This window comes from Melozone crissalis, unplaced genomic scaffold (genome assembly GCF_028551555.1).
Source record: "Melozone crissalis strain CALT ecotype California unplaced genomic scaffold, PUWL_Pcris_2 ptg000007l_1, whole genome shotgun sequence".
Classification (NCBI taxonomy): domain Eukaryota; kingdom Metazoa; phylum Chordata; class Aves; order Passeriformes; family Passerellidae; genus Melozone; species Melozone crissalis.
In genome coordinates this window covers 16,912,344-16,937,601 of record NW_026535785.1, presented here as the reverse complement: position 1 = coordinate 16,937,601, position 25,258 = coordinate 16,912,344, and the positions used below count along the sequence as shown (strand labels likewise).

The 25,258-nt window shown below is 48.8% G+C and overlaps 1 protein-coding gene across 1 annotated transcript in view; it reads left to right on the top strand.

Annotated features, from left to right (window-relative positions):
- The first annotated feature begins 9,965 nt into the window (after positions 1-9,965).
- Positions 9,966-25,258, top strand: part of LOC128951053 (hydrocephalus-inducing protein homolog) — a 62,701-nt gene continuing 47,408 nt past the window's right edge. The window contains exons 1-11 of the mRNA XM_054296209.1: positions 9,966-10,091; positions 11,490-11,689; positions 13,959-14,083; positions 15,380-15,584; positions 16,274-16,466; positions 17,548-17,623; positions 18,562-18,680; positions 20,570-20,793; positions 22,708-22,775; positions 24,001-24,233; positions 25,031-25,131. Coding sequence (XP_054152184.1) covers positions 9,966-10,091; positions 11,490-11,689; positions 13,959-14,083; positions 15,380-15,584; positions 16,274-16,466; positions 17,548-17,623; positions 18,562-18,680; positions 20,570-20,793; positions 22,708-22,775; positions 24,001-24,233; positions 25,031-25,131 — 1,670 coding nt within the window. The remainder of the gene's footprint in view (positions 10,092-11,489; positions 11,690-13,958; positions 14,084-15,379; positions 15,585-16,273; positions 16,467-17,547; positions 17,624-18,561; positions 18,681-20,569; positions 20,794-22,707; positions 22,776-24,000; positions 24,234-25,030; positions 25,132-25,258) is intronic.

The following is a 25,258-nucleotide window of genomic DNA, read 5'->3' as shown; positions in this document are numbered from 1 at the left end:
AATGCTTGAGTGCTGAATGCTCTGGAAATCAGTATGGTTTTGCCATAAAAAAACCTCTTGTGTCAGTGCCAGGGAATAATGTCCTTTGTTGCACTGATTTAGTACTCCATGCCAACTCCATTCTCATTAAGAACTGCTCACCAGGGACAACTCAAAAGTGTTTTGCTGCTTTTAAGTAAGAAATCGAAATAATTGTGAGCTTGAAGTGGAGGTGTATGCTTTCTTTTGCTACCAGAAATCCTTCTGTCCTTTGCATCAATAACAGCCATTGATTCTAAATTTGCTAATCCTGTTGGAAATGGTTTTCTCAGCCTCTCCCTGAGTCTGGTAAATGGGGATGGAAGGTGAGAGCTACAGTCGGTGCAGGGTGAGATGGAGAGGCAGAGCTCCTGAAGTGCAGCATGCTGGCTCTGCTTGGCTTGGTAGAAACAATCCAGAGCTGCATTATGAATGTCCCTTCAGTCCTAAGGATGCTTTTTCTATCACTCTTTTCTTGAAAAACTAACTTTATATTATGTAGGGGGATACAACATAAGAAAATAAAGATAGTGTAGAAAGTAATCTCACCCCTAAGGAGTTGCAGCTGGGCTAATTATCAAAGGAATAGGAACAGGCCTGACTTTAACAGGCCCCAGCTGTAAGCAATGAGAAGAAGTGTGCCGTAAAAGTAGTGGGGTGAGCCCTTGAGAAGCCACCTGGAGTCAGGGGGCTGCTTTGTGAAGAAGAGTCAGTGCTCTGAGGAGCTGCCTATGAGAAACACCAAGAAGATATGGAACCCCTGTGGTAAGATGACAACAATATCAGGTAGCAAAGTATTTCTTTCTGTGCAGAGATAAATAAAGTTTTGCTCTTGTGTTAGCCCTGCACGTTTGAGAACAGAAGCAAATCTCTGCCCTCTGTATCTTTGTAGTATCTGTGGTGATGTGGTACACAGAAAACCTGTAACAGAATTTCACTGACTCCTGCAGTCTATTGAGCCTGGAAAGGCATTCACTAGCAAGCTTTTAACTACTTGGGGTGTTTTGTCCTCCCTCCTGCCCCTCAGGAGCAATTTAAACTTAAATGAAAGATGATTTACAAGGTTTCAAGATAACAAAGTATGCAGAAGCATCAAATATCACCAGACCTGATGGGAAGGATGATAAAGCCTGTGCTCAGTCCCATGCAAAATGTACTGTTTGGAACTGAGACTTGCAGCCAAACTCCCACCTCAGCACACTCCCTACTGCTCCCACTATTGCTGCAGGGGATGATGGAGAGTGGGACAAAAAAGTGTTTTACTGTTTCAAAGCTGCATCTTTCCTTTTTCCATCTCTTCTCTGCTTAGCTCTGAATGTTCTTTAGACCCTCCCCTTTAAGGGGCAGGTTAAAGAACAGCATGGGAAAACAAAGGAAACAGAAGAATGTTTTACTTTAAAGAAATACTTCTCAAGAGTGTCTGCTCTCAAATGCTTACCTTTAGGTTTTCATGTTGTTGCTTTGGTTTTTTGTGTATTTAAACACATTCCCCCTGTCATAAACACTCCTTGTGCCATTTCCAGTGTCGGGAAGGGAGATCTGGTTCTGCAAAGGTACAGCCATAAGGAAGCAGGTGGAAGGTAAAATGCTGGGTGAGATTTTTCTCTCTGTGCAGTCACTGGCTCGTTTATTGTCCCTTTCCATCTGCCTTTGCCTGCCTTCTAAGACTGCATTGTACTTCTCTCACTGCTGCTGAGTGCCAGAGATTTAACTGAGCACCACACTCAGCTGCCTACAGAGCTTACATCCACAAGAAATAGTATTTAGTTATACTGGATTGGGCTCATGTTCAGTGTTTCTTATTGGATTTTTTTTTTTTAAATATAGTTGTTCATGGGTCTGCAGAAAGCTTTTATGACAAGTTTACTGTGTAGTCCATCTTTACCAAAGATATGTTACCTACTGCCTGCTTCAGAAGATTTTTCCTTCAATGCTCATATCTTAATGTTTTGCAAGTTTTTAATCCTTATTCTCACTTTTCAACTGGCTTGCCTCTTGCTACTTTTTCATTATTTCCTTTAATAGGATTGTAGACAGGTTTTAAGGTGACTTTCCTGAGTTCTAAGCAGTCTCATCCTGAAGTAGATGTTACTTCAGGAGGGACATAAACTTCTTGCCTCTCTCTGCCCAGCTGGGGCACGGAGATGCCAGTGCTCCCTCCCTGACTGCAAGTGGCTGGGGAAAGGACAATTAAACAGCAAGAGCTGCTGACTGCTTTACACACCATGCTGAGAGTTTTAAAGTGCTGCAGCCTCAGAAAGGCAGATAAAACTGGTGGGTCTAAGCTCACTTAACATTTTATTTCATATAAACACCAGTATTTTCCACATAAGGGGAAAATCTCTATGGGTGTGTATCAATCAGAATGCTAAGTGTGCTGTTGGATTTACTGGCAGCCTTAGGTTAAAGTACTGAAATGGCCTAAAGCAAAGCCACTAAAATGTTCTATAATCCTAGTTAGAATAATAATGGAAATGTCCAGTGAACTGCATTATGTGATGCTGACAATTCCTGCATATGGAAAATGAGGTGTGACTACTGTAAAGGCAGGACAGCCTGAGGTTGTTAGTGTTCAGGAACACATAATTACATAATTATTATAATTCAGGTGCTTTTATTAAAGAGCTCTGACCTGACATGGTTTTGAGCCTTACATGTTTTTATATTTTATCATTATATAACTTACATATTAATAATTAAACTTACATTGTTCTATTATATACATTGATTTCATCCAAGTGTGGATTTCTCATGATCCCCGTCAAACCCCTAACATAGTTTCTCATTGTTCTTTAAGCAATCATTATATCTAATCACATCTAACAATTATATAATTTATCATATACTGACTACATAGGTGCAGTTTCACATGATGTAGCAAATACAAGGCCTAACGTTTCCCAGGGCCTACCTTTAACATTTTCACAAGGCCTACTAAAGCCTAACTTTCTTTCTAACTTCCTGAATTTTCTATGATTTTAAAATCTTTCACTATCAAGGTGATGACCAGGTGCTAGTGTCAGGAGCTTTTAGGAGAGGCTATGGAGAATGACCCAGGTCAGCTCTGCAGCTGAGAGGAGATGTATTTGGACAAAAGATGAGGAGATGAAGATAAGGGTGCTTATCTCCCCATGGTCAGGGCAAGATGGTCATTTTAAAGATGTAAAATACAAATCCCCAACATCTTTCAATACCTGGATGAGGTTACTGGTTTGCTCTCAGTGTGGTTCTTTTTTAACTGTTCATCCATTCATCCAGCCTTTCTCTGATTTATTGTCCTGGTATAACAATACAGTGAATTGGCTCCTCAAAGCTGTATGAGATTTTAACAGATTCTCAGCCTTGGGGGTGGAATCCTTCTTCCTCTCTATTTCCATTATCCTTGTCCTCTCTCCCATCAAGGGCAGGTACACTCATTTCCTCAGGCTTTATTCCTTTCTAAAATGGTGCAGATTTTTTTCCAATAATGTTTACCACAAGCTGAAGTGTTTTTTACACCAGTTCAAAACAGAAGTTGTTAATAACAGTGATAGTATCTACTAAAAGGAGCTATTGCTCACTTGAAGGTAGTTGAATATTCAAGATTACTATTTTCTTTGCTTTCCATCTCAAATAGACTGGAGCATGTTGGGATTTCTAGATTTTACTTCCAACATTCAGATACAATTTTTAAAAGTCTTGCCAATGTTTTCAGTTATACCAGGACTTTTGACTTTTATTCCTTGTTCTGGGTCCATTCCCATCATGTTCCAAGGGACATGTGCTGATTGAAATGTTGTATTAATTAACAAGAGAAGTACTTGGGAAGTGGGGATTGTGGTATTATTTTCTAAATGAAAACAGTAGCTGTAGTTCTATTTCTATTTTATTTGGCTGTGCTTCCTGCTATGTGCGGCATATGCACCCAGACCCAGCTTCAGTTGGACAGAATACCATCTTAATTAAATCATTTTGGAAAAGCTGGTAGCTGTACTTTTGGGTTCCAATGTTCTTATTTTTTCTATCTGATTTATATATTTGAGACAGGTTTTTTTTGTTGGCCAGTGGAAAATCTTAGGAGATTGACTGCTGGCTCTGAAGATCTTAATCCTGTAACAACTGTTTCTGATCGCTCCTCAATACAAATTACTGCTCAAGCATTTGCCCTCTTTTATGAATCATTAAAAAATAAGAAACTCTGAATAAAAGTTATGTGGTTTTTGGTTTCAGCTGAATGTACTCTCTCATAAAAGCACAAAAGTTTGTTATATAGTCTTTTCCACTAAATGATGCAAATATATTCTGTATCATAAAATCATTTAGGATGGAAGAGACCCCCCCTGAGATCTTCAGCCCAGATGTTTACATGGCACTGCTAAGAATATTTGTGTGGATATATTTATATACCTACACACACACATGTATCTTTTATATCTATATAAAAGTGTATCTATACATATGAGTTACTTATGAGAGGAACAGTGTATCTGGTGAATTTTGGTTAATCCCTAATTTTAAACTGCAACCCTAGGACTGAAAAATCAGTTCTTCTAATTTAGGATATTTTTAATTTTTTTCCTAAAATAAGAAGAGTGCTACAGATTTTTTTGTGTGTGTGAATGGGAAGAACCCATCATCAAAAAAGCACGTAACACACACACTCCTCTCTGGCAAGATTCATGTCAGATGAAAATTGAAAAGTCACCCTGCAGATGTTTTGAGACATGGCTGTCCAGGGATATTTGCTGTAGATGAGGGGAATCACTGGACACCGAAAGCCTAGTTGAAATTACAGCACAAATTCTTTGTGTTGAGAAAGAAATTTCTGTTTTCTCTTTTGATAGTTGTTGAAGAAAAGATGTTCTAATAAGGCAAAAACATTGGTCTTCTGACAATGTGGGCATTGTCACAGAAATCTCTTTTTCATTGCATTTTTTGAGGAGGATGCTTTGGGCTGAGTTCAGATGAACCTCTTGGCACTCCAATGGGGCACAGAAATATTGAGAATGATCTATTTCCTGGTTTCTGTTGATGAGGAAGGGGGAAAAAGCAGATGACACAAATTTTGCTTGGTCTTTACTCACATGCTACTGCTCCCCTGAACTGTGCTTTGTTTCTGTTAAAAATGTTCCAACCCCCTTCTGTTCTGAAAAGCCAAATGAGCTGCACCAAGTCCACAGGGATGGAGGCTTCCAAGCAGAGTGGATGGCAAGGATTTAGACTCATTTTTTGAAGTTTGGGGTCCCACTCTAAAGAGACTGCGCAGATAAAGCTTTCCTAGAGAAGAAATGCCCCCAGTGCTGGGGTAGGAAGAATATCTGGGTTTTGTGTGCTTGCCAATGGGTGAGAGGGACTTGGGTAGGGATGTGACTTGGCACACCGTGTGCCCAGAGTGATGGCACGGGAGTCATTCCTGGGAAGGGAGAGTAAAGAACTCAGCGTGAGAGCTGATACTTCCTCCCCAGCTCTGAGAGAAAGGATTTGAGCTTGACAGGAAAAAATTGCATGGCAATGCTCACTATTTTCAGTACTTGACAGTTCTCATTGTTACCAAGAGTCCTGTTTCATGTGTTATATAAATATTTCAAATCAGGGTCCCTTAGATGAAGATATTAAGATGCCATCATTTCACAGCAGAATGTCATTGGTGACATGTAATTTTGAAATGTTCCAAACAGGTTTTCTTCTTTTTTGTATTTTGTTCTTGCTTTTCAGTATTCCTTAATCCTCCCTGATTCCTTCCACACTGCTGTCTTCCCATTCAGATTTCATGAAGAGGGTAGCAATGAAAATGCATATTAAAATGCTCTTGAAGTTTAAGTATTAAATGAAATAGTGCTTGAGTATTTTACTGTGGTTTTTTTTTTTCATGTTATTTACTACTCTTGTGGAGTTTGGTTGGTTTTTTTTTTCTTTTTTTGGTGCTTGAGGATAAATTTTTCATATACAAGGTAAAGAGAGAAAATAAATTCCCTGGCCATAGCAATGTTAAGGTAACAGATTCACTGTAGGGTCCCACTAGATGAAAATCTTGTAGTGAAAAGTAAACTGGTTCAGAGTAATTAATTTATCTTTTCATTTTCTATGAGTTTTGGATGGTGACAAACGGAATACTCATTTTTTTTCTTAAGTTACATATGTAATTAGAACAATTTCACACATTTTAGTTTTGGTTTTCAAGAAGCTGGGATTTTGTTGTGTAACTTGTGGCAGAGTGCAGCAGTTTCAGTTGGAAACCGGGCAGAAACACAAATGAAGTGTAGAGGTTTTGGTTCGTATTTCCTGGCCAATGCACCAAGGAATGTTGTGGGTCTAATGCTGCCCAAATGCAAGTACACCTACTAGAATTAATTACTCATTTTCTATTGCGAGGTCAGAACCAGGACGAGAGCAAAGCAAGCGCAGCATTACACCAGGAAATTACTCTTGCTACTTGAGTGTCCCTAAGAAGAACGAGAAGCTAAATGTCAGTGCCCAGGACCTGCAGCTCGCTGATTCCCGCTTGTACTATCGCTGAACACAAACTGCTGAGACCCTGGGCTTTTCCCATGATAGAGGAGCAGCCCGGAGCTGGGGCCCAGGCTCTGGCGACATCGAGCGCTGCCTCCGGGCCCGGGAGCGAACCCAGCCCGCTGTGCCCGGGGACCGAGGGGGCACCAGGGCTGAAACAGGCGGGGACTGAGCGGGGATACGGGCAGATCGAGGGCGAACCGAGGGGGCAACGAAGCCGATCGAAGGGGGACTGAGGCGCGCCCAGCGCCACCGCCCTGGCCCCCGGCGCTGCCCCGGCCCGGCCCATCCCTGCCCGGCCCCCGCTCGGTGCCGCGGTTGCCCGGTTACCGCAAACGCGGCCGCAGATCTGGGCCGCCCGTGCGATGCCTCAGTGCCCGGAGCCGGCTCTGGCTGCGCGTTCAAGCGGCGGCACTCGGCGACTTGCCAAGCGAACTGTTCGCACAACCGTGCTCTATGTGAGCGAGTGCTGTGAGATCCTCTCTTCAAAATGGCGTCTGGATTCCCGGGAAGAACACCAACACCTCGACTTTTGCTTAGGGAAGGACTGAAGCCTAATACTGTGAGTAGCTCCTGGGGCTGTGTTAAGGCTGGAAACTGCCCTGCTGTCCCTGCTCTCCCTGCCCCTGTTGTCCAGCAATGCTCTGAAGCTGCAGAGCCCCTCCCCAGCCCTTTGTGCCGTGCTCCTGTTGCTGGGGGCTGTCCTGGTGCAGTAGGGAACACTGTGGGATGTGTCAGGGACAGCCCAGCACCTTGCCTGGCTGTGCCAGCAGAGCCAAGTGAAACCAATGTACAGCTGAAGCCCTGAGCATGGGCTTCTTTCATTCCCCTTTGCCACAGCCATTCCTTCTGTCAGGCTGGGCACTCACCTGTGCTGCTCTGACCATCCTGCCCTTGGGCACCTGGGCATGTGAGGGGGAAAGCTCAAACTCTGCCCAAAGCCTTGAGAGCCACGGCTGGTCCCAGCTGGAAGAGCTCCCAAGACAGCTGTTCTCTCCCAGCTCCTGGGTGGGCACAGATGCAGCCCTGCAGGCAGCGCTGGATGGAGCCAGGGCCACAAAGGTCCCTTGCTGTCTGCAGCTCACTTGGCTGAAGATGCCCCACTGCTGAGGCTCTGCCAAGGAGATCCCTCTGTTTTCTTCTGTACAGGGCTCTGTCAGCCCAGACAGAGAAAACCAATGCTAATTGACAGAGAGAGCTAAAACTTGGACACATTCCTGTGCATCTCACTCTTGGTACAGCTTTTCTTGCTTGCTTCCCTTGGACTCAGCCAGCAGTGCTATCTCCTGGCTGTGAGTTTTGAGTGTTGTGCAGGGATGGAGTTTGGGCAGTTCTGAGAGCTCCTCCCCACTCTCTGAAAGGTCACTGCCTCAATCCAATGAAAAGTAAGAGGAAACAAATGCCCAAAGGGCAGAAATCCCCAACCATGTCCCATCAAATCACAGAGAGACTCATTGGACACAGCCATGTGGCTGGAGTATGTGTATTGCACTCTGTATTATTAATTTATTGGTGCTAAGTATTTCAGCAGGAAACTTCCAGGGCTTCCAGAACTGTGCTAGTGGCTGTGATCACAAATTATTCATCAGTGCCACTTGTTCAAGGAAAGCCTTTCTGAAGAAGTACATCTCTGACATTCTTGCTGGTTTGTTTGGTTTTTTTGGGGTTTTTTTTTTTTTTTTTTTTTGCCTTTCAGCTGCTTCCCTCTAAGTTCCAGAGGGAGAAATTTGTCAACAGAAAGCAGGAGGCCAGCACTGGGCGGAACTTTCTGCCCAGAACTGGCCCATGTGTAGACATGAGCGAGACTCGTCAAAAGGTAGCCTTTTCCTGCTCTTTTCCTTTCTGTTTCACATGAAGTTTGAAGAGAGTGTGTACTTGTGACAGGCTCACCTCCAGCAAAATACCTCAGTCTCCAGGTCCTGTTGTCATTGCAAACTGCTGGCAGTGGTGGACTGGGAGTCCTGATCTGCACTAAGCCAACACAACTGACCTCTGCTGAAGCTGCTGGGCTGTGCTGGAGTGTAGCTGCCATTGCTAAAACCATGGGGGGAAGGCTGGGGACACAAAGACACAAAATTGCCATTTGCCATTCTCCTGCTGAAGGAGCCACCTCTTGCTTTGGTGTGGTCACCATCAAATGCTTGGGGGTCACAGGATTCTCTCCACAGTGGCAGCGTTGGCCTTTGAAGGGCAAGGATCTGCAAGAATCACTTCAGATTTAGCAAAACAACTTTCATTACTGCTTTGGGTTGGAACAATGTGTTGGACCCTGGTGGGGTATTAGATTTTGCAGGCTGCCAGATGTGCAGGGGACTCACCCATGCCAAAAGAACAGCTTGGCTTGAGCCTGCTCCATGTGGCCCAGCAGCTCTCGATCAGCTCAGAGCAGAGGTGGGTGAGCCACTGTTTGCCCAGTGTGTCCTGGGCACATATGCTCACCCAGCGTCTGTGCTTCACTGGGGATCAGTGTAAGGGGTCCTTCATGAGCCTTCCTCCCAGCAGCTGAACCTCTCCCTGCTCTCTCTCACCTCTCCAGCTGTCACCAGTTCCCCCAAAATGGAGCTTGTTTCAGGTTTCCCCATCAGATACAGTATTTCAGGACTTCATCTTGTGAATCCCAGTGGGCAGAACCTGGCAGGAATGCCCAGCAGCCCAGCTTGCCTGCACAGGCAGCAGGAAGCCCTGGAGAGCCAAGATTGGCTTTTCATACTGGACCACACTGTCAGTCAGTGCTGGTCATGTTTCTCCAGGCAGAAAATGCCTTTGAAGCCCACAGTCAATAGGCACAGCCTGTGTGTGTTTCCATCACTTTTGGCAAGCTGATTGCTCTCATGGTTTTATGATTCTTCCTTGCTGCTTTACTGCCCATTTAAATTCTCTTTGCCGTCTCCTTGTTTTAGGGATTGTCTTGCTGTGTTCCTTCTTTTGCTTTTCAGGTTTACTTTTATTCCCAGGAAGGCCACAATGGTTTGGTCTCCTCACTTACTGCTCTGCCTGCATGACTCTATCCCTAGAACGTCCCTACCCAAACCAGACCTGCTAGAAGGGAATTTTTTCCTTCCCCCAGGACAATTTGATGTTTTGCTTTCAGGTAGCACATTCCCCCCTGGAACACGACTGCATGGCTGTGTGCAGGCAGAAGCCAGCAGGTTTTCTGGCCTTGTGGAATATGCAGATGACTTGGTTCAGGTGCTCTGTCTCCATCCTGCTGGTGCTGACCTGCTTGGCCCTTCCTTCCCCACCAGGCACTGCCCAACTGCCCCAGGCCACAATGCTGGAGCCAGACAGGAGGGGTTCAAGCTCACCCTTGTGAATGATGTGCCTGTGCCTGCTCAGCTGAAAGTGCTTTGGGAAAGGGGCCAAGGAGGGATGTCACCAGGGCACGGACAGGGCTCCTCTAGTCCTGTTTCCACAAGTGGCAAAGTCATCATTTCCTGTCTTTGCTGCAGATTGCTCGGATGGTGAAGGTTTCCATGGAGAGCAGCCCTTATTTCCAGCTGGCATGCCCCAGTGATGTGTACCACATCGTGCCACCGGGCGCCTCTGCCCCTGTGCGCATCCGCTTCACCCCCGACGAGAACAAGGTGAGGCTGGAGGGGCCAAAGCACACAATGATCTCCACAGCCATCGTTTTCCCTGCACTCTGGCTCCAGCCCATTGCATGCTGTGAGCTGGGCTCCAGGCCTGGGCAGGCAGCCTGCAGCAGCCAGTCACACCTTGGCACTGCTGACAGGCTCTGCTTCCCCTCCCTGCACATCCCTGAGCATTGCCAAGGGAAGATGCACAGGGAACAGGATGAAAATGACAGAGAGGTGTTGACAGATGTTCGGCCATCTCTAGGTACAGTGGAAGGGGTTTCATTATTATGGAAAACACTTGAGGGACAAAGAGGTCAGAGAGCTTTCCTCCTTCCTGACTGCCAACAGCTTCCCTGCCTCACCCTGGGCTGGAGCAAAGATGGTGCTTTTCCACCCCTCTGTTCTCCAGCCTTGCAGCTGTGCTGTCCCAGAGCACAAGTGAGCCTGGCACAGCTGCAGGGCCAGGGCAGAGGACGTGCTGTGCCCGTGAGCCCGGCCTGGCACAGGCACACTGGACTCTGGGTGCCCTTGGTCAGCAGCAGGTTGCTGAGCTGCAGGGGACTTGGACACCTGCCTGAAGGAGCTGGTGTAGGGCAGGTACAAGCTGCAGGCAGAGCTGTGGGCCCAGAGCCCGTGGCAGTGACACTGCTGGGGCTCTGTCTTCATGCCTGGCACTGTGCTTGCTCTGTCAGCTGGCACCCATTCCGTGCCAAAGGTGCTTCTGCATGGAGGTTTGAACAGCAGTGCTGAGGCCCTGGCAAGTCTGATATCAGTGCTGGCATCTGGAGGCTTGTTCATACAGAAGGGTTTAGGACATGACATGGAAGGGAGGAAGCCTTGCAGGCAAACAAAGAGAGGCTCTTTCCAACAGCATCCTGCAACCTCTTAGCACTGTTCTTCTCCTGACTTGGCTGGAGAGGCAAAGTTAGAGGGGAGTTCTGAGCCAACTGATGTTTCTGCACCAGGCCGGAGGTGCAGGATCTCTTTGAGTGCAGCAGTTTTCTCATCTTCCTTTTGCTGCCTAGAGTCAGTTTAACACTTTGTCCTATTCTCAGACAGTGGGAATATAGAAACCTGAAGAGGAATGTCCTGTGCTCCCTAGCTCCATGTTCCTTAGAAGGAACTTAGGAATTACTTAACATCATTAAAATTTGTGCATGAAAATTATGGTGGCCTAGGGCAGTTCTCCTTATGACCCAAGTGACACAAGAGCTTAATGCCACTGGGATAGCTTTTGCAAAGTGCACTGGTGCCTTTAAAATGTGACTTAGTAGTAGAACTCAGTGTTCATTTTAGGGTGGAATAGGTAAATTGATGCCATGGATGAGTTACAGGAAATGGTTTTTCTTCTGCCATGGGGATGGCACTAAATGCCCTGTGCTGAGCCAGTTTCTTTTCCTGCAGAATTATTCCCATGAGATCACCTGCATCACTGCCAAGGAGAAGATAGTTGTGCCAATTGAGGCCATCGGTGCTCGAGCTATCTTGGACTTCCCTGCCCAGGTGGACTTCTTCAAGTGTCCGGTCAAGCACAGCACCCAGAAGACTCTGCTGGTTCGCAATGTTGGAAACCGGCCTGCTTGTTACGAGCTCAGCACCCAGAGGTGAGGCAGCTCATCTGTCCTTGTGCAAAGGATATCTGTCACCTTAGGGTGATGGTAGAGTTGGGAAAGAGCAGCAAAAGGAACCAGAGCATCAGAGCTGCTGCCCTGCAGCCCTGGCTGGAAGTGAGCAGGCAAGCCCTGAAGTCACCCCCAGGAATGTTATTCCCATCCTGCCATCAGAGGGCAGGAATATGTAACATGGGGCAGCAGTGGGAATGGAATGGAATGGAATGTAGTGCTGAAGTGTGGCCATGGATTCCCTTGACTGGCAGCTTCTCTGTTCTGGTGGAATTTCTGGCAAAAGAATAAAAAGAATAATCCTGTGCTTTGCCCCCAGCAGGCACTGATCCCCCGAGCCCCAGCAGGGACCTGCAGCAGTGCTGGCATCAGCCCTGCGGCAGATGCAGGAGCACGTGCACCAATCTGGCTCTGGGGCTGCTGGGGCCTTGTCTTTCCTCCCCTCCCTCCAAAGTCTCACGTCCAGCACATGAACATTGCTGGCCCAAGGCTTCTCCATCAGCCAGTGATGTTCTCACCAGTGGGAATGGGAACAGCTCAGCCCATCATTGCAGCAAGAGGTCCTTCATGAGCTGAACCTGAAGCAAGTGACATGAAAAAAGCTCAGCTTGCCAGATGTTCTCTTTATTTTTGTGTGTGATGCATTCATCACCAAACTGCCCAGAACACCCTTTTAAGTGACAGATTGACCACCAGCAAAGCACCAAGGCCAGCAAAGCACCAAGGCCAGGAACTTTTGTTTCCTCAGTGGGGCTGTAGAAGAGCACAAAGCCCAGCAGCTGCTGGGCAGGAGCACATTTCCCCTGAGCTGTCCCTGAGCATCAAAGCACGCAGTCTTGTGCTTGTCAGGCAAGAGCTCTTTACCTGGTGACCAATCCTGATTGCTCCTGTTAAATCCAAAGTGCACCAACACATTTGCATTAATGTTTCCAACACATTGGGATCCTTCAGCCTGTAAATGGCATCCTCCTTTTGGCTTTCCATGTCACTCTATTGCTCTAATCTGCATTTGCACTCTTTCAGAGCTTTGACTGCTCCTTTTCTTGGAGCAGCTTTCATTGAAATGCTGATAAAATGTGCCCGTTTTAGGCTAGATCAGGATGTTTTCAAGGCAAAATAAACCAAAGAACCACACTGCAAATTCAACTGTAACTATTCCTTGGTCTTCAAGGAAAAGTTCCTTCTCCCTGTCTGATTCCTAGGCTGTAATATCCCAGGACAGGTAGTGCCCTAACATTTCCATCTCCTGAGAGGAGGTTTATAGGCAGCAGGAAAAGAGAAACTCCTGAGGCAGTCAGTGTCAAGTTGTGCATGCAGATAGCTCTGAACCCTCTCTGTGCTCTTCACAAACCATTCTCTGATGGGATTGCTGGCAGTGGGACCCTTGAGTCGCACTGCAGAGAGCTGGATGCAGAGTATGGGGGAGATGACGTCATTTTACCCCCAGTGTAATGGGTTAAAACTTTAAGTTTGTTCATCAAAGCTGACAAAGTTATTCCAGTAAGACTGCTGCACCCCATCCATTTGTTTGCCTAGTAAATTTCCAGACTTAAAAAGATAAGGAAGGTTAAACCAAAGACAATGGGTTTCACAACATTTGTTTATCTGCTTACTAAACTGTTGACATGGGTGGTGGGCTTGCTATGATTGATAGCACAGTATTACCTTATCTGCTCAGTAAACTTAAGATTCCAGGAACTCAGTAGATTGAGCTTAAAATTCCAGGAATCAGAAAAACCTACCAAATAAGGAAAAATACCGGCCTTCATCTTCAGACCACCTAGCAACAGGAGGAGCATATGCAGAGTACTACCTTGAAGACACGTCAACCAAAACCAGGACTATATATAAACCCCGCGAAACACCAGAAGGGGGTGGGCCGTTGATAGAGAGGTGACTCCGCGGCCACACCCAGCGCTCCCGGGTGGGTGCAAGCCTTTTGTTGGTTTCACCCAGCGCTGACTTTGCCTACTATCGCTTGCTCTAGCAATTAATAAATTACATTTTATTTGGACTTGCTAGTCGGTGATTGCTAGTCAGTGATTGATTCCCCACCGCAACCTATAACACCAGGATCTTGTGAGGGCTGGATCTCCTCAGCAGTGGCTTAGTGGCTGTTTCTGACCCTGTCTGTTCTGCCTTCTGCTGCCTGTGCTTGGTTTGCTCCCTGCTTGCCCAAAGGAGCTGCAGTGCAGAAGGAATCTCATGGCCAGGTGTCCCCCCAGCCCTGACCCCTCTCTTTGTCTTGCAGTCCTTTCTCTGTGGTGCCGACCTCAGGAATTCTGGGCGCTGGTGACGCCATGCGGGTGAAAGTGAGATTTCACGCGCTGACCAACGGGGACTATTTTGGGTCCCTGGCAGTGTGCTGCAACCCAGGTGAGTGCTGGGCCCTGCATGGGCACAGGACAGTTCTCCACCATGGCTCCCTGTTGTCCCTCCCCCTGCATTCCCTCTAGAGGTGCCTCCCCTGTTCAGCTTTACCCCAAAGAAAACTGAAAACTCCTTGGTGTTCAGGGGCTTGAGAAAGTGGATCCCCTCTAGCGGGCAAAGATTTTTGACTCCTGTTTTGCTGGGAGTTGCTGAGTGGAGGAAGGAGGATCCCTGATGCTCTACTACCATGTGGCTATGCCTGGTGAAGTTTTATTTTATTCCTAGTGCTGTATGTGAGGTCTCCATCAGACTCTCTCCAATGCAATGGATTTCTTGCACACCTCTATCCCATATGCTGCTTCTCCACTGGCTTGTCACACATCCATTTTCTATGTGGCCCTTACGCATATATGTAGTTTTTGTCTAATAACATTTTCAGGCCCTCAAGTTCCTGTTTGGTGACAAATCAAGACAAATTTTTCCCTGTGCCCATTTCCCGGGCTGTTCATGTTGTTACAAACGTCTCACATCTATCTCCCATTTGATTTCTAGACTGAGGAATCCCATTTCAGTCTTAATGTAGAAGCTGCTCTGTATTTATTAATCTTTCCTTTGTCCCTTTTTTATTTCATGTGCAATGCTCCAGCTTGGTTTTTGAGATCAGAACAATCAGAACAAAATATTTCAAGACTGATGTGGCTGTGGGTTTGGACAGGGAGATGATGATTTTCATGGTGTTCATTTTAGAGTGGTTTGTCATATTGCAGAGCCAGGCTGGTTGTGTTTCCTGACCTGTGTCCCCTCCTGCTGTGGGCTGTCACTTCACTTGTTCCTCTGGGCCTCCTTTTGCTGCCCACCTGCCTCCAGGCATATTTGCTGGTCAGCAAGAAGGGATCCAAGGGATCAGGAGAGACAGGAGTCTCGTGGGATGCCCAGGGAGAGCCTGGGCAAGGCAGGACTGAACAGGGCTCCTCAGCCCTGTCACCTGAAGGACCTGGATGCAGAAATCCCAGTGATCTGAGTGGGTCACCAGAGCACACTGACCAATCTCACTGTCCATACTGTCACCTTGGGGCCAAATCTCTACAGACACACTCAGAAATAAGGGGTTTAAGGAGCTGCCCAGGACATCCTCACACTCTACACACAGAGCTGTCAGGATGTGACAAATGGACTGATCCAAAGAACTGCTCATTCAGATAAAAACTGGGACACCTTCTTCTGTGCCCCGTGGTTTGTTCTGTTCCTTGTGCTTCCATCAGCCAGTGAGCTGAGCAATGACTCCCCTTTGCTTTGTTCCAGATGAACAAATTATCCACACAAAGCTCCATGGAAAAGCTGTAGATATTGATGTTGTGTTGAGCACAGATTCCGTGGAGGCTGGCAAGACTTTTATCACCAAGTCACACCAGACAACCGTGTTCATCGAAAACAGGAGTAACATCACAGCACACTTCCAGTGGAAGGCTCTTCCTACTGAGGAAGATGACAACGAAGAGAAGAGGAGGTTGGTTTGGAAGATACATTTCAGTGAGACATATATACATGGCCCAAGACTGAAACTAACGTATGGCCTCAGGGGGGTGTTGGTGCTTTTGAATGGTTTGGGCCAAGTAAACCATCCCTGGCACTAGGGTGTGTGTCCCTGGGCTTCAGGAGCTCAGCACTCAGCATTCCAGTTCCATTTATACTCCAACCAGAAATGGCATTTAGGAAGGAAAGGTTGATTGCAATGACTGGATTTCCTCAGGTTCTAATTGGGCTCTTGTCTCTCTAATCTTCTTCCTACATGACCTGGCAACATCTCCCCTTCCCAGGGAAGTGCTGCAGTGGGTGCTCTGTGACCTTTATCTGCATCCCCCGAACAGCTCAGTGGGAGGAAAAGCCAGCTGAGGTGGTCGGTGGATTCTGCCTCAGTTTTGGCAGAGGCTTTGAGCCAGGAGGTTTCTCTGGAGGGATGCTGGCTTTGGAAACCTCTCCTGAGCTTGCAAGTGTGGGCTGAAACTCCCTGCTGTGCCAATGAACAGCAAGTTATCCTCTGATCCATGTGGGACCCTTGTGGCTTGGGCTCAGCCTTTGCTGGGGAGCTGCTGCTGCTCCTCCCCAAGTGCTTTGCTCTCCTGCACTCCCACTTCTCTCTGCAAATATGTGGCTCATGAAACCATCTGCTGGCCTTGTCTCTCCCTGTGGCTGCAGGCAGAGTTTTTTGCTACAACCATCAGGTGAGGACTGGCTGGAAAACTTCATGGAGGAGAAAGAAGTAGAGAAGGAGCAGGGCTTTTGTGAAGATCACACTACCCTCCTGAGAAGCAGGGTCCAGGAGAAAAAGGCACAGGCGCAAAAAGACCCCCTGCTCTTCTCCAATGACTTTTTTTTCATTGAGCCAATGGTAAGTGACAGCTGAGAACCTCATTTTCTTCCTCCTCCTCTTCCTCCTCCCAAGCACCCTTTCCCCGGCTGCAGTCACTGGGCAGATCCTCAGCTGGCCCCATGTGCTGGCAGGGAGCACATGGAGTGGAGTGGCTGCAGAGCTCCCTGCTCAAAGCATTTCTGCCCTGCAGGCTTGAGGCAGGGCTGGGAGCCTGACAAAGCCCAGCTCTGCTGCCAGGCTGGAGCTCAAGGCCCTGCCTGCGTGTCCTTGCAGTGTCCCAGGGAGCAGTTCCTGTAGGCAGGGGCTCCCCCCACACGTGGGGCTCAGCAGAGGCTGTTGGAGCACTGCCAGCTCACACACTGACCTGAAGCTTGCAATGGTTCCCTGGCAAAAGGAGGCCAAATTCAGCCCAATGTTAATGACAGAAATGCCAATCCCCTCCTGTAACCATGCCTTGCACTGTTTCTGAGTGTCCCTTCCAGTGTCATCTGTGAGCCTGGACACAAGGGTGGAAGGCTGAAATGGGCCTTTGGAGTTCTCCTGCACACAGGGACAGAAAACCTCTTCCTTTTCTGGTGATGCAAGCAAACTGCCACGTGCTCCCATCAACCAGAGCCCTGATTCTGAGTACTGGCATTGGGAGAGATGATGAATGCCTGGTGTCTGCACAGAGCAAAATCCCTTCTCATCTTGGAGTGAAGCCCAGAGTAATCCCAACCTCTGCTTTCTTTCAAAACAGCTTAACTAACATTTGTATTTCAAGGAAGGGGATCATATTCTCTTCTTGGTTACTCCTATAGCCCATCTAAGGCCAAGAGCCACCAGTGCACAGTGGAATTTACATCCCATGGAGCTGACAGCAGCATGATGGGACCAAGAGCTTGTGTCAGAGCAGCAGGAATATTGTGGAGAGTGGGAGCTGATCAGCTGAGCATTGAGAGCTTCCAGCGCTGTGTTGAGCTGGGTTTGGAGGCTTTCCTTGGCTGCTTGTGTTGTTCACTCATCACTGATGCTCTCAATCAAGGCTTGCAGGCCTGTGGTTGGAAACAAGAAATGTGAAGTTTGAAGAGCAATGTTTTGCTGTCTCTTTCTGCTGTAGGAGGGAGAAATTGGGCCCAACTGTTCGGCTGAAATCAAGGTGACCTTTCAACCCCTGGAAACACTGGAGTATCGAAGTGTGGCTTACTGCAGCATCTCAGGTGCAGCTCCTTTGCCCTGCTTCTCTCCCTCTCAGTGAAGCCATGGTGCCAGCCTGAGCCCACTGGGCTCCCATGGAACTGCTGGGAAGAGTCCTTGGTCAGCAGGGCAGTGCTGGCACATCCCCACTGGCCCTGCAGCTTCCAGGGAGTCTCCTGTGCAAGGCCAGGGCTCAGAATGCCGTGTCTGCCTGACTGATCCCAGAACAGCCCAGGCAATGCAGGGAGAGGTTTCATGCCATGGCTTTGCCAGCATTTCCTCAAAGGCCAGAGAGCTCCAGAGCAGAACAGCTTTAGTGAACAAGCACTAAGCCCCTGCAGGCCCCTGGCCTCCAGGATGGGTCCATTTGCCATGGATCCATCATCAGGTGGTAGGAGCTGAGTTAGAAATGGGCTCCCTGAGCCTGGATCACCTCCCAGTGCCCAGACAGCAGCAGAGCAGAGGTGGCTGAGCCCCACTGAGCCCAGGCTGTTTGTAGAAGGAGCACCCTTGGCCAGCCCCTGCTTCTCTCCCTGTGTGGGAGTTGTCACCTTGCAGCTCTCAGTCTGTGGAAACAGAACACAGTGCTGAGTGGCAGAAGGGGAGCACTGGGGCAACAAAGGCCTGTGCTCCTGGGCCAGGTAGTTTGGGAATTGCCAAACTCTTCATGAGCTTTGTGCCTTCACTGAAGGGAGTTCAAAGCTCCTCTAGGTGTATAGGAAGGAAACCACAGAATCACAGTATGTTAAGGGTGGAGTGGACCTTAAAGATCATCAAGTCCCAAGGCCCCTGCCATGGGCAGGGCCACCTCCCCCTAGACCAGGTAGCTCAAAGCATGACTGCATCCAGCTCAGAGTCAGGGACAAGCACTGAGGCAGCCTGGAAAATCCAGTGGAACAGAGGGAATGATTGTACTGAAATGGACATCTCTCCCCAGGCCGTGAGAGCAGGATGCCCCTGTACCTCAGAGGGGAAGGCCAAGGACCCTTGCTTGAATTCAGCTCTCCTACGCTGAACCTTGGCAAGATTTTTATCAACACCTCCTATGTCTATGAGGTGAGCAGCAGGGCTTGGGATGGATCCTGATGGCTCCTGTGGCCGCAGCAAGCCTGGTGGAGCTGTGGAATTCCTGCCAACCTGGGCACTTGTGAGCAGGGAATATTTGATGTACTGCTCAAATCTCGGGGGGGGGGGGGGGGGGGGGGGGGGTCACAAAGGTGTGTCTGTTGTTCCTGAAGCCTCAGTTCCTGCTTTTGGGCAGCCTTCCTTAGGGATCAGCTGGGAGGCTTCCTGCAAAACAACCCCTTGGCACATGAAACCAACACTGCCTCAAAAAGCCGCATGTTGAGAGGCTTTTGTGGCAGTGCCAGACACAAGGCCCCTTTGGACTGGGCTCTGCAGAAGCAGCTGCAACAAACTGGCTGCCTTGGGCTTCAGCCCACTGCAAACAGCTTCCAGTCAAGTGTCCCTGCCTATTCCTGGAAGTCACAGGAAAGCCATCCAGCCTCCTGGCTCAGTGCTGGCCCTTGCAAAGAGCTTGGGAGTTCTTTCCCTTGCTGACCAGTCCCTCACCACACTTCAGCCTTGGCGCATCTCTGGCTCTAGAAGGAGAAAAGTCATCCTGGGTGTCACCATGTCCTCAGTGACCGTCGGTCACTGCCCAGCCAGCCCTGACATGGTGGGCTAAGGAGGACAGTCCCCCGTGCCTGGGGGTACAGGAGGGCGGCCAGGGGTGTGAGCCCTAAAGCAGAGAAGGCATAGGCTGGCCAAGGTGGAGAAAAAAAGAGCTAACTCTCTGTAGGGTTCAGTCTGAGGTTTACCAGAACCTTGGGAAAAGCTCCACGCCTCAGGGGAAATCTAGGTGTGAGGGAGCTCCTGCTGGCTTACAAATGGGCGTGGAAACAAGAGCGGGATTTAGCGAGCAACCAATGGGAAGAACTGGGGGTGTGGAAATCAGGGAGAGCGACAAGAGGGGCAACAAATCAGGAAATGCTCTGAGGGAGGGCCCCGAACTCTGGCCCATCACTCGACGCCGCTGGTGGAAGGTTCTGGAAAGAGGGGACGGGAGGCCGAGAGACTGACAGGAGTCCGGTGAGGAGATTGGGGATTGAATCGGGAAACACTCGGGGTGCTGGGCAGGGAGTAGGAAGGATTGACAGGCTGGGGGGAGTGAAATAACTTGAGGTAAGCCAGTTTTGGGTTCAGCCAAGGTCACAAAAATGGCTAAACCATAACAAACAGAGAACTGGGGTGATAAAAACAACAATATCAAAACCATAACAGACAGAGAACTGGGGTGATAAAAACACAATACAACATTTGGAAATAAAGCAAAGGAATTTTCTATCTGTTTTCCTCGCCCCCAGTAGTGTCAAGTTTGCAAAAAAAATCATGAGAGAGCAACTGAAAGAGGTAGAAAAGGAGGCCCTGTGTCATGCCAGACACTTTCAAAAGCGTGCCTGGGGAAGGGAAAGACACGCTGAGTTTTCTTACCAAAAGATGGTGCTGTGTGTACATTTTGATGCTGATGCCTCATTCTCAATGAATTGTTTTCATGGTCTGGGAAAAGGTGAATGAGTAGATGGTGCTGTTGGAGCTGTGCTCACTGGGGCAGCAGCAGCTCTGGGCTGATTCACTACGTAGCTGCAATGACCCCACTCAGGGCTCTCAGGGCCAGCTCTCAATGAGCTTGGTGCTGCTGAGCAGAGGGGCACTGCTCTGTGTCCATGGGATAAGCCCAGGGTGACTGCAGTTCTGTGGAGTTGCCACTGCTTTGCATGAAAACCCAAAGGCAGAACTTGTCCTGTTGTATATTTTGACTTCTGCCATTCAGCACCACAAAGCATCTTCTGCCTTTTTCAGGGTGTTCATTGCATCATTAGACAATAACTCACAAGAAGGGAAGATTCCACATGTATTTCCATTTTGCTTTCTTGCTTCTGCAGGTGAAACTGATTAACCAAGGAGCTCTTGATGCTCCCTTCACCTATATCCCTTCAACCACAGATGTGGACTTCTGTTTCAAGTTTCAACCCGAGCGGGGCATCATTCCAGCAGGTGGGACCCAGACTATTCGGGTCTCCTTTGATGCCACTGTGCTGGGGAGCTTTGAGAAAGCATTTCAATTCAGTGTGACTGAATCTCCTACACCTGTGTTCCTGACCATCAAGTAAGGACCCTGGGAGCTGGGTGGGCATATCTGTAGCTGCCTCTGGGACATCCCCCACATATCTCATTCTGGGGTTGAGCAGAGAAAAAAGGTGTTGCCTGAGGTGTGAATCTCTGCTGTGATCCTGGCATTGCCTTAGTGTGAGGCTGCCTGCTGCCCTGTGTGGTGCCCAGGAGCTGCAATGACTCCTCCCTGCGGGGATCTCCCTCTGCCTTGGGCCATGGCAGGCAGTGGGATGGATCAGCTTTGGGCAGCAGCTGCTCTGGGATGTCCCACCTGAACACCCAGCAAGGCCCGCAGGGCTTTGAGATGGACCAGCCTGGGTGATTCTGCAGCAGCAGCAGCAGTGTTTGTAAAACCTTGTGTGAATACTCCATGCCAGATGGGCAGCAGCAGCCTCAGCTCCCCTCTCCCAGCTATGCTGTGGGGACAAGCTGTGCTCCCAGCTCCTGTGCACAGAGGGCTCTGGTGCCTCCTTTGCACAGCCAGCAAAGGGCTGATGTGGGAGTCAGGAACTGTGCAGCAGGAACTGTGCCAAGGACTTGGGCACCATCCCGTGGGCTGGTGCCATGGCAAGAGACAATCCTGGCCCAGCCAAAGGGAGAAGGGCGGATCATAGGGGAGGCAGAGCTCAGTGCTCAGCACCACAGCAGCGTGAGGGCTTGTCCCTGCCAGCCTGAGCCATGTGCTGCAGGATAATGGAGTGGAAGCAGGAGAGCTGATGCTGGCTGCTCTGCAGCTTTGGAGCTGGGCTGCTGCTCTTGGGAGGCACTGGCTCAAGGCAGTCAAGAAATGAAAACAACCTGAATTTGATTATACCAATAAGATAAGGGAGATGGACAAAAAGGAACAAGGAAGTTATTACTTAGCAAGAGAAAAGTGGTGAGTAAGTCTGCCCATAGTGGAGAAACAATGATGCTGGCTTTGTTTTTGGAGGAAAAGTGCTGCTTTTTTAGTTTGGAAATCAAGAGGGAACCTTTCACCATCAAATAATTGATTTTCCTCTGTCCCTCCCCCAAACTGGTCATGGGATGTTTCTGCATAAGCAGCTTTCTCCTTGAGCAAGGGCAGGTGTCTCTTGTTGAGATGTGCAGAGCAGAGCCAGGGGCAGTCCTGTGAGTACAACACAAGGCACAGTTCACTGCTCCTTGATTTTGAACCAAAAGGCAGAGTGGGCGTTGATTGGCATCAATACATGAAATCAACTGGTGAGTGTTGTGCAGCTTCAAGTGCTGATTTCAGAGGGTGTTGGTGGCTTTTGGAGTGTGTCTGCTGAGTTCAAGGACAGGTGAGGTGCTGTGCTAGATTCAGGACAGCCTTGTTGGGTTGTTGCAGCTATTGCTCTTGGCTGTGCCAGCTGTACACTGCTGACAAGCTGGTCCTTTCCTCTAGGATTCATCTGTGCCCTGGGTAGAACTGTTGCTGCTCTTTTCAGAGGATGTTTGGGGCTCCCCTGCATTCATGTCTCAGAACTCTGTCTGTAATGATTGTGTGGGTCAAACTCTCCTGAGAAAGCTCCTCTATGGGAACAGCAGTTCCAGCTAAGAAGTAGCAAAGCAGGGAACCTGTGGCTGGAAAGGCTGCTTACAGAAGTTTGTGGGGACACCTTGATGTCCATCCCATTGCAGCTGGGGAAACTGAGGCACAGAGCCATGTTGGGGTGTGTGTTCAGGGTCCTTCATGGGACCACCAGCATCCAGGGGGCCTCTCCTGCCTGCCCATCAGGGGCTGTTGGCTGCTGCCACTTGGCTTGAGCTGCCTCCTGTGCCCAGGGCCCTGTGCTGAGCACACGGGGCTGTGTTGGTTGGGAACCCAGGGTGCCCTGAGCCCAGGTTTTGTGTCCCCAAGCCATGACAGCCGGACCTTTGCAATGCCTTTAACCGAGCCATTTCCTGCTCTGTCCTCGCCATCCAGGGGCAGCGTCACTGGACCGGATTTACAGTTCGATGTCCCTGAGCTCGACTTCGGGGACATCTCCTTTGGTGAGTGTTCCCTGGGCTGGGACACAGTGTCAGGGATCTGTGCCTTCCAACATAAAAGCACCCCTCACTCATGGTCTGCCACAGCAGCCTCTTCAGGCTGTGAACTGCAGGGCTGCTGCTGCCTCGGGGGGCATTTTGCCATTGTGAGATTGAATAGAACCACAGAATAGAAAGGCAGCTGTTGTATCTTTTCTTCTTTTCAGCTATTGACTGTTGTTTGCATGTGCTGACCTCAGTCTCATTTGAGGTTTTGACATCTGGGTTTGTCCTTTTTGTGCCTCTCTTGCCTCCCTGCTGGAGTCCCTGCTGGAGCTGGCAGTGATCACTGTTGATGGGCACAGAGAAGCTCTGGGCTGCACCTGCAGTTGTTTTTTCTCCCCATCTGTGTTGCAGAGACTCTTGGTGAGCAGGCCTGGGGAGAATTCTCCTCCCCACAGAGCTGGCCAGCCCAGCCAGATGTGCACTGCAGAGCAGGCTGTGGCTGTTCTCCGGGCTCTGCAGGACATCCCCACCATGAGTGGCTGTATCTCTGCAAATCTCAGAGCTAAAGTGGGGATCCCCTTGCAGGCACAATCACAGTGAGCAGCATGGCTGTGATGTCCCTGTTTGCTGGGTGAGGTGGGACCTGGTTCCTAATTGCTAATCTCAAAGCAAGGCTGGGGTTTGCCCCCAGTTCAGTGGGCTCTGAGCTGTCACGTGCTCAGTCTGTTTGGCCCAAACCAAGAGATGCTTTAAGGGTCCTGCAGAGAGAAACTGCATTAAGTGCATCACGTTCTAGTTCCTGATTCCATCCTCACTTTCTTTTGCTGTAGCTTCTTCTCAATGACAACTCACTGTTTATGTATCTTGAAAATGGTGAGAGTGTTGGCAGACTTACCAGGGAATTTTACAGCTTGAATTCTCAGAGTAAATGCTTGGTCTGGGTGCACACTCATCACTGAGAGAACCGGTGCTGGTTTGGGGCAGGTGAGGGAGCTCCTCCCCATCACAAAGAGAGAAGCTTGCAGTGTTCAGCAGGGTTAGGAGGGGGTATTTTCAAGGCTGCAGTCTGCAGTCAGTGGCAAAGGGAACTAAGTGACAATTAATTCCTCATGCAGCTTCTTGGTGAGCTGTAGTTCAGATAATAAAGAGCTCAATTCCAATCACACTTTCATCCTGCCAGGATATTCCCACCAGGAGTCATGCCATGATGAGTGCCTAAATGGATATTTGTGTCCTTTTCTAGGCTTTCCCTATACCCAGAGCTGCCGCCTCACCAACAGCTCCCCGGTGCCCGTGACGTTCAAGCTCCGCATGTCGGAGGATGGCATGCAGCCGGCTGTGAGCAGCTTTGATCAAGTACGCAAAGAAGGTGACCCATCCTGGGACAAGGGAATTCAATTCTGTATGGAGCCAAGGGAGTTCACAATGAATCCCAGCCAAGGAACCATCGTCCCCCAGGGACACCAGCATATTCAGGTATGGGAAGAATCCAGCCACAGACGCTTCAGCACCAGGGCTGAAGCTTCACTGGAGTGTGGGAGGGCTTTAGCTCTGGTGCCAGCTTTGAGCATCCTGGGAGTGAGAGATCTGCACTGCTGGGAGGCCTCTGCTGGCTGGGTTACTTGGGATGTTCCTCAGGGAGCACTGTTTTGTTTCCAAAATCATACACTGAGATCAATACCATATAGTCAAGTCCTGAAGCCATTCTTGTGTTTTTGAGAGCAATTTCTTTGATTGCAGATGAGCAGAGCAAGGATGAGGGCAGAAGGTGTCTGTTAGGGAGATGTAATTGTATAAAGCAGTTAGCTTTTCTTCTTGGTCTCATTTCTCCTCTCCTGGGGAGCAGAATGATTTGTGTTCACTGCAGGGATCTCCAGTGGAGACAAAATGCTCTGCAGCCCTGAACTGCCCAGCACCTGCTGGGCCACTCTTTGCCCTCAGCCTCCTGCTGTAAAGCTGAACTCATTCTGTTCAAGTCAGATTTCCTCTGCATTTATGTCATTGTAGTCAGATGAGAAATTGGCCCCTTAATTTGAATACAGTGGTGTGTAGAGCTTTAGTCTAATGTTTTAATGAAGCTGACCTATGCTGTGATAGCAAGGTGTGTTTGGCAAATCTGGTATTGCCAGAAGGCTTTTGCTACTCTAAGACTGTGCTCTACACATGAACCAGCAGAAGAATTAAGGCCAAATCCTCCCTCAAGAACTGGAGGATATCACATGTGAGTAATGAGCTTTTGTAAGGAAGAATTTACTGTTCTTCTCTTCCACCAGGTGACCCTCTGTTCCAACACCGTGACGAGATTCAAACGGAGATTGCTGGTGGACCTGGAGGGTATTGCTAAGGAAGTGGCATCAGTGTTCATCATAGCCAGGTACCTTCCCCTTCCCCCAGGCACTGTCTTGCACAGGCTTTGCTGGCTGCAGCTCCCAAGGAGAAGTGCTGGTTAATGCCCTCATGTTGTGCCAGCTGGACATGAGAACAGCAGTGCTTGGACAGCA